The 14,803-nt window shown below is 42.5% G+C and overlaps 1 protein-coding gene across 12 annotated transcripts in view; it reads right to left on the bottom strand.

The window, feature by feature from the left end:
• LOC149277525 (transcription factor 7-like 2) overlaps window positions 1-11,038 on the bottom strand; it is a 107,520-nt gene extending 96,482 nt beyond the window's left edge. For all 12 annotated transcript variants that reach the window (XM_089502788.1, XM_089502790.1, XM_089502789.1 and 9 more), the window contains exons 1-3: window positions 10,850-11,038; window positions 9,706-9,772; window positions 9,352-9,476 (exon numbers count right to left, since the gene is read on the bottom strand). In XM_089502788.1, coding sequence (XP_089358914.1) covers window positions 9,352-9,476; window positions 9,706-9,772; window positions 10,850-11,038 — 381 coding nt within the window. The remainder of the gene's footprint in view (window positions 1-9,351; window positions 9,477-9,705; window positions 9,773-10,849) is intronic.
• Between the last annotated feature and the right edge of the window lie 3,765 nt (window positions 11,039-14,803).

Raw genomic sequence — 14,803 nt, 5'->3', positions numbered from 1 at the left:
AATTCTGTAAACAATGACATCAAATGATACAAAATGACGTCGACCGGCTCACGGAAACAAATTATCCTCGCTGCAAGAAGACATTTTCTCTCCTTCCCGTTGATATTGTCGAGAATCACGTAACAGCAGCCTGATCCAAAACCCAACCAGATCTGGTTTCTGAAAGTTCCATGAACATTCCTATAGTAACTAACACCGGGATTTACCCCCGACCGGGGTAACTGTACGAAATCAATGAGCCTTGGCTGACATATGAAACCGATAAACCCCCAACGTATTGTGTACAGTTCAGGAGACCCCCATCTCCAGAAGGATATTCATCAGGAAAGACCGAGGGATCTCAATACCCCCGGCTTGGGGGAGAGAAGAGAGAGAGACGGAGGGGGAGAGACATTTCAAATTCATAAAGGGGTTAATAAAGGGCAGGAGGGAAATTTTTTTCAAAGGAGGAGAAAAGTTACAACAAGAGACCGGAATCTAACACTAGAGAGTCAGAGACTGAGATGGAACGGAAGGAAGTTTTACTTTACTGAGAGGGTAGTAGATAAGGGGAACAGCATCCCAGCAGAGGTGGTAGAGGGTAATACAGCGAGGGAATTAAACATGTAAGGGATAGACATACGGCTCCTGAATCTAAGACGAGACCAACGACTGATTTAGGTTGGAGTGTTTACATCAGGAGAAATGGGCGACTAGACGGGGGCCGGATGGGGCCGATCTGCCGGCAGGTTCTGGGTTTTTAAACTGACCTGTTTTGAAAAATCCTACAACATTTTTAGGCTTTTCAAAAATTCCGTATCTGGAAGCTGCCCGTATAGATATTATTATTATTATTATATATTATATATAGTATATCTGTCTCTTGCGCAATCACGTTCCCTGCAATCCCGTGAATCACAGGTAACAATAGGCTGGTATGTTTGCTCAGTGAAACTCTGTCCACAATGTGATCATTGAGTGTGTCGCCACCAAACTCAAACCATCATCCCTTTCTGTTTGGAAAATGGTAATTATTAACAAACACGTGTGTCGGCTGCCCAGATTCCGAGAGGTTTTTCTTATTTACGAGACAGTCACCTCTGCTAAGGCAGGTTCGAGAGAGCGCTCCAGCAGCTGAGAGAGACATACAGGTGGGATCCGTCTCCGAAACAGCATTTCAGCTGCTCTGACCAGATGTGGGTTTTACGAGCTAGTAAAAGGACTGAATTAAACATATTTGGCAAAAAAGAGTTTTTCTTCATCATAACGGTGTCCATTATATATGAAATGCGCTGCAGTTATCGCAGGAGGCAATAAATCAGGATTTGGCCCAAGCAGGACTGAAGACGAAGATTCCAAATGTTATTAACAATTCCTTAAGAATCCAAGCCCCCTCCACTCCACCTTCTGTGTTACCAGATGCTCCAAAAACAATGGCAACGTCCACAAAAAACAACATTTTGATATTTTTTTCCCCAAAAACATGTAAAAAACAAAAAGCCCATGAAAAGTCCCAAATCCCACCCCAGAGAACGTTCTTCTACACCCTCCTTGTACCTCTCCAGCTTCTCAGTGTATGAAGACGAATATTACTGACGACTCTAGAAATCGAAATTGTTCTAGATTGGACTAGATTGGTTAAATCCTTTTCTAACGACCATTAATTCTATATTTTGTCTTTTTAACCTAATAAAGTACCGGTACGGAGGTATGTTGGGGGAGGGGGATACTATTTCTTGTGTCTGATTAGACAGCGAGGGAGATATATTTCTGCTCCAGATATTTGTGCCGGAATTCCCGACTTTCGGCCCACGTGATGGAAGATATCATACCTCCCAAGTGTCTCGTTTCACGTTTTTAGGTATTAAGCTTAGATACTTTTCTTGCAGGCGGAAGGGATCCATGGCCCGGTTCCGTAGATCAGGGGATCGCTCCAGCCACTGACGGAGCACAGATCTCAAACACAGCTCCCGCTGGCCCTTTTGTGATGTATTGAAGCCGAACACTGTAAAATGATGTCATATCCCAGTATTTTTCTTCAATAGAATGAGAGGAGGCCGGACAGGTAAGGTGACCCCAGCCCTGCCTCGACATGTCTTGCTTCGGGCACCTGAAATGTGGGGGGGGGGGGGCGTGTGATACTGAACATTGTTAAATTAAGAACCTCATCTTTAAAGGGAGACTTCAATAAATGGGAGTGCTTTCTGCCCATGTGCATGGGGGGCGTTCATTAGATCCCCCCTGGAACGTTCTCCTAGCCGGGAATGGAGCCGACTAGCGGTAAGTACATCACATCCAAGGAGATCTGTTCGGCCAATCACATCTCCTGCGTGGAAAATACCCCAGACATGTGGGAAGGGGCAAATACGGGGATTCTTTCCAAAGGGGGGGCAACATGAAAATTTAAAGGGACCTCTCAGCTGTCACATGCATCAAAAGTGCCTACGATGGCCAAATTGTACACAATTAACACGAGTAATGACGTCACGATCAAAAGTTCTTCCGCACATTCTAGGGCTCTCGATTTACTAAAACCCAACAGACCCCCGGAGCCAGTCATTCCACGCATTCCAATAATGACCTTATACACATATGATGTCATACAGATACGATGTCATACACATACAATGTCATAAATATGACCTAATACACATATGATGTAATACACATACGATGTCATAATCGGCCCAGCGATCAGAAATCTTTTTTGTAAATAAGTCCGATGTCCCCCTTTCCCCCCCCCGAGTCTCCTTCCCATTCTCGGAGCAGGCGGCATCTGCAACTCATTGGCCGTAGAATTTACCACACGCAGAGAATTCTCCGATCCCGCTGAATCACAAAACAAATATGTAAGCGAACAGAACGCCCCCAAAAAAAACAAAAAACACTTTCTCTATTAGTGGCAATTCGTGGCACCCTGTGGAGACCCGCAGCTCATCCTATCTTTCCTTCTACATCCCACGACGACGATGCCCGGAACCAAGACATGCGCAGAACATCCCGAAACTCATCGAGAACCAAGCGCCCAGATTTATCGGATCACAATTACTTCGGGGATCTTTTAATCTAGTGGGTAAAAGGCGACCGACGCTTCGCTCCATCCTCGGCCCCGAATGAAATGATTTATTTGAATAAGAATAAAACGTATCGTTTACCTCAAATATTTATCAGATATTCCAGTACCGGAGATGTATTTATCTCCAGGCAATAAAGTGTGATTTTTTGGTGGGAATAACGTAAGAATAACCCAGTGTAATCAGGCAAAAACGTATAAAGAGTTAAAAAAAAGTGGAAAATAGCAAAGCTTTTCCAAAAAGGAACCAATTAACTAAACGCGGTTCACGTGCGTTCTCTATTAATCTCTATTAATCTTAAGAACGTCCCGTTAAGAACGTTACATTGTCTCTTTACACGCTTATCCCGTGTTACATTGTCTCTTTACACGCTTATCCCGTGTTACATTGTCTCTTTACACGCTTATCCCGTGTTACATTGTCTCTTTACACGCTTATCCCGTGTTACATTGTCTCTTTACACGCTTATCCCGTGTTACATTGTCTCTTTACACGCTTGTCCCGTGTTGCATTTTCTCTTTACACGCTTATCCCGTGTTACATTGTCTCTTTACACGCTTATCCCGTGTTGCATTTTCTCTTTACACGCTTATCCCATGTTACATTGTCTCTTTACACGCTTATCCCATGTTACATTGTCTCTTTACACGCTTATCCCGTGTTGCATTTTCTCTTTACACGCTTATCCCATGTTACATTGTCTCTTTACACGCTTATCCTGTGTTGCATTTTCTCTTTACACGCTTATCCCGTGTTACATTGTCTCTTTACACGCTTATCCCGTGTTACATTGTCTCTTTACACGCTTATCCCGTGTTGCATTTTCTCTTTACACGCTTATCCCGTGTTACATTGTCTCTTTACACGCTTATCCCGTGTTGCATTTTCTCTTTACACGCTTATCCCATGTTACATTGTCTCTTTACACGCTTATCCCATGTTACATTGTCTCTTTACACGCTTATCCCGTGTTGCATTTTCTCTTTACACGCTTATCCCATGTTACATTGTCTCTTTACACGCTTATCCTGTGTTGCATTTTCTCTTTACACGCTTATCCCGTGTTACATTGTCTCTTTACACGCTTATCCCGTGTTGCATTTTCTCTTTACACGCTTATCCCGTGTTGCATTTTCTCTTTACACGCTTATCCTCTCGTTTCCCGCGTGTGGGCGTTACCTCCTGCGCTAAAAACCTATTGACTTTCTCGTAGTGACTCATTCACCTTAAATGGCTTTTTATTTAACGCACAGATTCTGCTCGACAGCCAAATTCCTGAATTCTCGTTACAAATAATAAGCGCTAAAGAAACGACACGGAATCCTCGGGGGTCAGCTGTAACTTATGACCTTGACCTGGTGTTAACCCTTGATCTTCTGTAAGTAAGACCGGAGCCTCCCATTGGACGATCCTGAATCTGTTACTGTTACTATTCGCTATACAGGACAAAGCCGGCCCTTCCTGCTGTAGAAAAGCCTAAGTGATGGCCCTTTATATCACATACATAATGCGGTCATATGATATGTTTTACTCGCGGTTAAGTAAATAAAGCCCATAGATTCAGTTTAAAGTAGCTAAGTTTGACAGTTAGTGAATTTTTACTTTACAGAGAGTGGTACATAAGTAGAACAGCCTCCCAGCAGAAGTGGTAGAGGGTAATACAGTGAGGGTATTAAACATGCATGGGATAGACATACGGCTCCTGAATCTAAGATGAGACCAACGACTGATTAAGGTTTGAGTCTTTACAGCAGGAGAAACGGGCGACTAGACGGGGCCGCCGGGGGCCGGTCTGATGGCAATATTTTGTTTCTGTTCAGAGTCCCCTTCGTCTTGACACCCGGCACACTAAGAAAGTGCGTGGTTGTCGTTTCTTTGTCTCTAATATAAAAGCCTCGGTGATATTCGCATTCGACAATTTAAACCACGACCGGACAGAAAACCTTTAAAATTCACTCAATTTAAGCTTATTTTAAAAAAAAAACAAAAAAAACTGCTTGTAATTAGCGGAGGATACAGAACTCGTTCCTAACGCCTGGCGTAAGAGGCTGCGCGGCGTGGAATATCTAAACGTCATTAAGTGTTCCGGGCCCCCTAAATAAACCTTCAAGATTTACGATCTGCAGCAAAAAAAAAAAAAAAAACACCCCGGCAAATGTTTTTTTTCAGCTGCCTATTAAGTCACAAGTTGTAAAATTAACCATCTCCTCTACAAATCACACGCCTCGCCGGCAGCAAACGCTAAATAATATAATTATGAAAACCGTGAAATGTTTAACGTGCCGTCTTAACGCATACGCTTTTAACCCTGCGTGTGCCAAGCCAAGGGAGGCGGGGAGGGGGAAGTTTAGGGGTTAAAACATCCATGTCATCCGATCAGCCTTTCTTTTTCTCCCATATAAAATGTGCAAGTTCCTGTATAAGAAAGCGTTTCGCTAAATCCAGGTTGTCTCATACTTAAGAGCCAATAATCCAACTTTCAAATAACTCCGAGACAGCTGGGGGGGAAAAAGCCCCCGTGCGCTTTTAGAAAGACGCATTCACGTAGAAATCCGCAGCTGTCATTTCCCCTGCGCTGGCTTTTCCCTAATCTGATTGCGAAGGCCGGTCGCAAAGGAAATTTCACAGGGGTTTTTTTTTGTTTTTTTTATTCTCCATTTTTGGGTGGAGGGGAGGAGGGGGGGGGGGGGGTTCACGCCTGCTCCATAGGCTCACCCAAAAAAAAAAAAACCTCCACCCCACCACCACCCACCTCTCCCGATCATAAAGTAGCAAACGCTAGAATCCTGAAATGTAAAAAAAAAAAAAAACATAAAAAAAACCCAAAAAACTCAAGCGTAACCCAAGCTGCGCAGCCCGGCCATTAGCGTAACTATTAAAATATTCCGTTTCCATGAAATATTTTACATTTTAACAAAAGTGCGATTCTGCTGCCTTCTCTGCCGTTCACAAACAGAGGTGTATTGTATTGTCTCGCGAGCTCCTTGTAACCTAAAACTTTTCCCCAACTCTCTCTCTCTTTTTTTTTTCCCTTTTAATTCTGCGCAATCGTGAAAAAACGAGAGAGAGGCCCATCTTGCTCCAAATGAAACGATATGTCTATTACAGAAAGTTTTACCAATTCTGCCTTTTTTTTACGTAAAAATTTTGATTTTCTGAAAGATTATTTCCCTTTCAATGTAAATCCCAAAAATTTTTTATAAGCAAGTCCCCGGATACATTTTGAATTAAAAACATTTGAAATTTCGATCAAAATTAAAGTTGGCTCATTCTAATTCTAATACTGCAAAGCAAGCCGTCATTAATGTCAGCAATAAATAATAAAATAATAATAAATAATCATAATAATATTAAAATAATAAATCATGATAAATATGTAAATGCATTATTACAAATTTGGCAATAGATGCCGTTCTACGTCACGAAGGTAACAGAATTTTCATTATAAAAAGATAATTATCTCGTGACGATAAGAGACCAAATCTAGGCAGAATTGTCTTTGTTTGGAGGCAGTTGCCCACCCGGTGCCCCCCGCATTTGGTTCTGACTACCTTCTCTGGCGGAGGACAGGTAGAGAAGTATACATCGCGTTCGGTAATTGATTAATTAGTAATGTGCAAGGCTTTTAATGCCGGTTAATAAAAGAGACCGAGGAGACAATACACCGACGGCACATCTCAGCCTGCCGGGATTCGGGGGGGGCAGGAGGTCGCAGGACACCTGTTCTATTGCACTCTGATAAATGTGAAATTGTCCTCCATTTAAAACATAATGATCTGTGTAATTGCACTAGTGTTACATTGTAATGGGGTTGCGGAGGGGGGGGGGTTGGAGGGGCAGGAATTTCACACGGCACATTTACAAGTGTTTAAAAACCAGTAAGTAGTAAGGCCCGGGGGGTAATGGGTTAAAACTCTATCTTTCCCAGGGAGGTCTGTCTTGAAGGGAACAGGCAAAAGTTTAACCCCTGATCTGCCTCCAGATCTCACACCCAGGAGTGTCTTAAAATGCAATTGTCACAACGTCTACAAAAAAAATGTTTTTTAAAAATAAAAAATAGGTTTTAAGTGGGGTCTTTAAAATCCGGCATATCTCTGCGTTAATCCATCATTCGGATGACAGGCCGCTCGCGGAATGCACAGAATTCCATAAAGAAACACAGGGAAAGTAGCTTGTATGACATAAAACAGAGATAACTCGCATCATACCTCATTACTGTAAACAGGATTTATTTACAGCCCAAAATATGAAAATTCAAAACCGAATTCAGAGTATTTGGGGGGGTTAAAAAAAACTGAAATCAAGAAATTGTTCTCTCTCTGGCAACAAAAAAGAAAACAAACAAAATATGACATTCTTTATATTCCAAATCAGTTAATGATGTCACGCTTCTAAAAAAATGTATATTAATGAAAAGCAGCAATATTTTCCCACGTAAAGTTACATTTCGGAGGGTTTATCGGTCCCTACGATGCACGCGCTATGCATAATTCTCGATAAGCACCCAAAATGATGTCTCGTAATCCTCCCCATTAACTTATCCACGAGAAAAATCAACGTCTGCAGATATGAAACACCCTAAAAAGATATTCAATGGACTTCGTTTTGAGTGTAAAGAACATAAGAAAGGTAACAATGTTACAAGATCTACTATTCCGCTGGAATTCCAGCACAAGCGCAGGGAAACGTTATGTTTTATGCCCAAAAAGAACACAATAATTACCATAAATATACTAATATAAGGTTACGTTTTTCCCGTATCAGGTAAAATATTTATTTAAAGGCACGAAAGCAGCCGTAAGACGCCGCTTCACAATTTTCTTTTCACACCAAATTACGAGATCATTAATCCGGCGCGTTTCCAGCTCCACCAAGAACGGTGAAAGCAGGACCAGGCGGTTACATCTCACAGGGGAATATCTAATTGAATCAATTCGGGCAGATTTCCAGACTACATCAAATGTCACAAAGAAGCAAAAAATTAATAATAATAATTAGATTTCAAGTTAAATTTAAAAAAAGAAATTTTTTTTCTGCATAAAATTGTAATTTGCTTAGAAAGTACATTATGGTGTTTAATTTATTGGGGTTTTCTTTTTTTTTTTTTTTAATGGGTTAAATAGCACTTTGTATACCGGTCCCCTGCAAAGGAGAGAGTTTGGAGCCAAATTAACCAGGCGCTGGAATGCAATGAGAAATTTGGCAGTGCCGATTCTCCGCAGCGCGCAGGCACAGGTCAATGTGACTTCAGGAATGTCACCGAGTAAAAATACATATCTAATTCCCAGGGTCACCGCATACCAGACCGACAAGCACTAGAGGTTAGCAAGTGTTAAGCAATCAGCTGCTTTTAGCAATTGTTTTTTTTCCGCACACTGAAACTTCAGCAATTTCACACTCATAATTAATGCTAAAAAAAAAAAAAAAAATTACAAATAAAAAAAAAAAAATCAATAAAAATGCCAAATAAAACCATATGTCCATTTCTAATCACCAAGCCATATCAATTCATAACATCTCACATATCTGGACAACCTCAACCATCCAAACATGTCATTTATTTATTTAGTTATTTCAGTTAAAAATATATATTTTTCTATATATATTTATTTAATTATTTACTTTGAACCAGAGTATGTATTTTCTAGGTAGTTTTTGGAAGTATTTAAAAAGAAATCCTCACCGCAGACAATAATAAAAATCGATCAGGGATAACTCTCACCCCCCCCCGACATCCCCCCTCCATGAATAGAAAAAAAAATGACACAAAATAATAAAAAAAAAAAGAAAAAACAGAAGGAAAACAAAACACTTGCAGCGTTAAACACCGTTAACCTTAATTGAATGTCACATTAAATGTTAATAAGGGCAAACTTAATTCCTGTGTTTGTAAACAGTCCTGCGCGGGGGGGCTTAGCGAACGCAGGCCACGTAATACATCGTATCATATACATCTAACAAGTAAATATATACAATAAATAGAAACTTAAAAACACAAAAAAAAGCTTAATATCAGCCAAACCTTCATGACGATAAAGAAAAAATAGCAAAATAATGATATAGCTCAAATGACATCATCTCTGCCAAAGGATACATTTCGATACATTAATAAACATGTTTCCGTATACATAGCTGTATATATTTCTGTACACAGGCATGTATAGGGCAGGTAATGTTTACGTACATGTGTCTCTGCGTGTACATATAACGGTGCCCACATATATGTAAGATATATATGTAAGGGGGCTGATAGGAATTGCCCCGGGGATGAGGATTGCAGTTTCGGGGTAACACTTACCGTACGGGCGGTGGGGGAAAGGGATCCATTGGGAAGGTACGGGCTCGTCAGATCCGGGATCATGATGAAGGGATATCCAGGGTAAGTGGGGTTTTTAAACAGGCCTCCATCTTGCCTCTTTGCAGCTAGCACGGCGGGGCAGAAAGGAATAATAAAGAAAAGTTTTAATTTCGGGTAAAATAGGGGATCGCACCCCACCGCCCCCCACCCAGCCAGCCATCCATCCATCCACATTGCTTCCAATAACCTGCCTATGGTGCTAAAGGGTTAAAAAAATAGGGTGCAAGTATTTTGGGGGATTTGGGGAGTAAATGGTTAAACCTACCCCGTGTTAAGTCAATGCCCGGCACTCACCTTCCTCTAAGATGTCTCGGCTCTTGTCTCGGAAGGTCTCGGGTCGGGGTGCAGGCCGTCTCTCCACCTGGCATTATCAGGGAGAGGGATAGGTTAGATTTGCGGGTCACACACAATGTCACGGAAAGCATTCATACACGTTACATACAACATGGGTGTCAGTGACCTGTTTATATGTATTGTGTGTAGTACATCGCACAACGTGACAGCTTAACAATCACACTCGGGGCAACTAAACGCTTCCATGCAAATACGTGTAGGGATGACACAACTTGTGCCTCCGTCAAAACAAAAACCCTAAACACGGGGTATCATGAGCAAAGTGCCCCGGTGATAGTGGGGGTCGGTGAGTAACCCTTTAAGTTACTAAATCCCCACCAAACTTACAAAACGGCGTCTCAAACAGACACACATTTTACTGGCAAATCCCAGATCGTGGGAACAGCTGAGAGCCCTGAAACAACCCCAATATGCAGCCTGTAACCCCAAAAGCACCCCCAAAGTACCCCACGCTGAAGCCCAAAGCATTTGTTTGTAAACTGTGCCCTGGATCACATTGCGCCCAAACTGGATCCCGTGTCACCGACTTCCTGGACTATAATTGGAATCGCCTTCCCTCTCACTGCCCCCGAGGTCACCCATTTCCCCCCCCCGACTGTACCTCAAGCTGCCCCCAATAAATGTTCTCATGCATCTTCATCCTCACACGGTGCGCAATGTGCCCACCAACCCACGCTGGGTGCCAAATGCCCCCTTCACCGAGCCTGGATCCCTCTACTACCAGCTCTGCTGCCACTTCCCCCTAAACCTGCCACAAGTACCACCACAACCCTCCGGGTCTGCAGCCAGTACCCCCAAACCTCCCCAACCTGCACCCAGTACCCTCCAACTCCCCCAACCTGCCCTCCATACCCTACAATCTACCCTTTGTATTGCTCCCGGCCTGCTCATTGTACCCCCACCTGCTCTAGTACTACTCCCAGCCTGCCCTTGCATTGCCCCCAGCCTGCCCCCGGCACAGTTGCCCTCCCTGCCCTCTGTATTATCCCAAACCTGCCCTTGTATTGCCCCCAGCCTGCCTGCCCGTACTTCCCTCTGTATCGCCCTCACCGGCCCCCTCCGTGTTGCCCCCTGTATTACCCACCTCGTTGTCGGAGCCGCTGTCCCGGTTGCTCTCGGTCTCGTTGACCAGCGAGGATTTGACGTCCGCCAGGTCCCCCCCGGCCGAGGAGTTCTCCGGGCTCTTGTCCTCCTGCTCCCCCTCGTCCTTGAAGGCGATCATCTCATCGGTGGCCCCGAGATCGTCCCCCCCTCCCCCGCTCAGCTGCGGCATGGTCCGGCCGGGCAACTCCGAGCAAACTGCCCCTAAAACTGCCCCAAACTGCCCCAAAAGAGCCGAATCCCACCCCTCAACAAAAAAAAAGTTTTTTCCTCCCCTTCCCCGGCGGCAGCCTCCGCGCTGAGGGCAACTGTTCGGATAGTGGGGGGTGAGGGAGGGGGAGGGGGGCAGCAGGGATCACTGGGGTGCAGGGGGGGGTGGGCTGGGGTGCCAAGAGTCCACTTTGCCAGCTTCTTCTCCTCCCCCCTTTTAATTCTTCCTCCTTCCAGCAGCAAAAAGACACCAACAAAAGGGGCAAAAAAAATCCAAAAGTCCAAAATGCCCCCCCAAAAAAAGAATTGCCCCCCAAGCCAGCAGTGAGATAAAGAAAGAGCCCTATGCAGAGCCCAGCACCCGGACTGAGTGAGTGCAACTTACACTGGAAGCTTTCCAGTTCAAAGGAGGCTGTGATTGACAGCTGGAGAGGAGAGAAGGGAGGGGAGGGCAGAGAGAAGGGAGAGGGGAGAGTCTGCATCCAGGATTATTGACATGGAAAGGAACCTACACATGGAAGGGGGGGAGAGACAGGGAGAAAACTTTCATGCACAGGGGAGGGACCTGCTGACGTTGAGCTGAATAAATGTCAGGAGCCAAAAACTGTACCAGGAAAAATAATGGAGGAGGGGGGAGAGCAAGTGGGTGCTCACCATGCACTGGGGGCATTGGGGTTGGTGAAAGGAGGGAGAGAAGGGGGGATACAAGAGGGGGGAGAGAGGGGAGGGCAGCTGAGAAACAAATATTAAAACAAAAAATACTAGGAGAAAACAAAGAAGTGCACTTTAGAAAGTGCTGGAGGAAGAAGGGGAGGAGAGAAAGGCACCCATAATGTAGGCAGAAGGGGCAGGGAGAGGGAGGTACCCCACGGTGGGGTGGAAACACAAAGCAGGAAGCCTCAAATCATCAGAGCCAGACACTGATTGCCATAGGACGGGGGGGGGGCAGAGCAGAAACTGCTATTTTTTTTTGGGGGGGTTACACAATTTTTATAATTGTTAGGATTTCTTAGAGATATTTTGTTGCATTTGTGGCCCCTGCAGGACAATCAGGGTCTTAAAGCTGCTATTCTTCACGGAGTTACATTGTAACCTTCAAGTATCATCCGTGAAAGAGTTAACAGAATCTCATTTGTTTTCATATCATTTTTTTTTTAATTATTATTATTTTCTGTAGAAAGGAGAAGAAAAAAAAGTTTTTTTCTTTGCATTTATTCCTGTATTTATATCACTTTTCTCCCCGGAAGGAGGCTGAGAGCGATAGGAGTGAAGACAAGCAATTTACCAGAAATATTTTATATATATATATATATTATTTTTTATTTTTTTTAATTATTTCTAACATGAAAGGAAGGACCTTGGAATTGTAAAGTGGGTTTAAAACAAAGGTTTTTCTGCCGAGTGGAAATTCACATTGATGCTGGCAGAATGCAACCTGCCCTATTCTATAGAAAGTGTGAATATACCCGTCACACTCCAAGTGACGATTGTCTGAGCTTTTTGTACGGGCAAAAGAATAAGAGTATATGTCCTATTCTATTAGATGGCAAGCTTTTCAGAACAATTTTTTTTTTTTATCCGCTATTCACGCTCATTTGCCATTTATTTAATCTCGGCTTTTTTATGAATGAATAGAACATGCATTTTACTCCCCATTCCGCAGCATTATCTTATAAATATTTTTATGGAAATAAAATAAGATTGATTGACGGTTCTTTTTGCGCAACCTTATTTTGCCAAATTTTATATACATTGTAAAATAAACATATATACGATAAACACGCACACACATATATACACACGGGAAATCAATATAATGTATTAGTATTATGTGTATAATAATGATACATATATAATAATATTGTATAATAATATCATAATAATAAACAATAATAATATATATAATAAGATTGGAAGCTCCCTTGAGCAGGGCCCTCCTCACCTTTTGTTCCGGTCCAAATTGTTATGTGATGCGCTACTTGTTATGTCCTGTTGTACAGTGCTGCGGAATATGAGGGCGCTATATAAATCAATAATAATAATAATAAATATTAATGGTAACAATATATATATATATATATAGAAGACGCAGCCCTTGGGGTACTAGCTTCTTTGTGCATGGTCCTTTCTTACCTTTGGTTTCTGTCCAAATTGGTATGTGATCCAATGCTTGTTATGTCCCGTTTGCCCATTGTACAGTGCTGCGGAATATGATGGCGCTATATATAAATTAAGTAATAATAATTATAATAATCAGATTGTAAGCTCATTTGACCAGGGACCTCTTTACCTTTTCTTTCGGTCCAAATTGTTATGTGATGCACTTCTTGTTATATCCCGTTTACCCATTGTACAGCGCTGCAGAATATGAGGGCGCTATATAAATTCATAAATAACCACAATAACATAAAACCCGCTGCATACCAATACAACGCAGGTATATTTTCTCGATATTAGGACCGTCTCCCTGCGTGTTTTTTTTTCTCTTTGGCGCATTAACATGCCTTGTATCTGACTCACACCAAATAAATCAATCAGAGTCATCGACGAGCTGCCCTCGGAGTGCAGACGTTGGGAGTAATTGCTACTTGAGAGGCCTGTAAACATTTTATTTTTGTGGTCTGAGCTGCCCCAGCGATGAAGGAGTTAATTAGCATTAGACAGCACAATAAATAATTACACGGCGCTGTTAAAATATTTAAGTTGGGGATAAACATGTTGGAGACACATTCTGGAACAGTTGGGGGTGACAGCAGGGTGGAGGTATATATATATAATATTATATATACTCACACATATACATACTATATATATATATATACTGCCTGCTTTCCAGAACACTTGTCTGAAAGTTAGCGATTTACATACTAAGAGCTCAGACGCGGACAAATATAAATTTAAAACAAAATCGCTGTAATTGAAACGGTGCGGTTTGGATATTAATCAGCGGAGCAGAAATGGCTTGAAAGGGAGCTTGAAATAAATGTGTACACTTAATCAGACAGGATCGCGCAGGACACAGAGAACGGGGGTAATTAATCTCGGCAGGTAGGCGCTAACCTTCAGACTTCATAAATAAATAAGTGTATGAAGGCTCTAGCGTAGCTGCGAGAAAGAAAGGGATTATTTCCAAAAGTAGCGTTTGGGGACCCCCGCGAAAGTGAGCAGACGGCGGTATAGAGTGGTAATAGGCATGACGACGTGGTCCCAGATACCCCGGGTTTCCCGCATGCCGCTGACACCGCTCTCTAGGTTTCGGATGAGTTCCTGTTTTTCCGAGACTAGAACGTTATGTTCTGATATTATTCTTCTACAAACCTTCCAATACGCTTACTGCGCTCCGTTATTTTCTTTATTTTGGACGGGAAACAATCTCATGTTCCTGACTAATGAGATTATCTAGAACCTGCCATAGCCGTTTTCATTAGAACATTTTCTTTATTCTGTGGGCTCTAGACTCAGTTTGCGTTATACAATGTATGCTTTATTCCTTGGGTTCCAGACTTATTTCTCTTTATAATTTGTATATATTAATCCCTGGGTTCCGGACTCATTTCGTGCTGCTTAAATTGTTGGCGCTATATAAAATAAAAGATAATAATAATAATAATAATAATAATATGTATATATTATTTATTCCCTGGGTTCCAGACTCATTTCTCTTTATAAAATGTATATATTATTCCCTGGGCTCCAGACTCAATTCACTTTGAAAAACATATATAGA

This window comes from Sceloporus occidentalis, unplaced genomic scaffold (assembly GCF_023333645.1).
Source record: "Sceloporus occidentalis isolate IW3139 unplaced genomic scaffold, rSceOcc1.0.p SCAF_212, whole genome shotgun sequence".
NCBI classification, from domain to species: Eukaryota; Metazoa; Chordata; class Lepidosauria; order Squamata; family Phrynosomatidae; genus Sceloporus; species Sceloporus occidentalis.
This window is presented reverse-complemented; position numbering and strand designations above follow the sequence as displayed.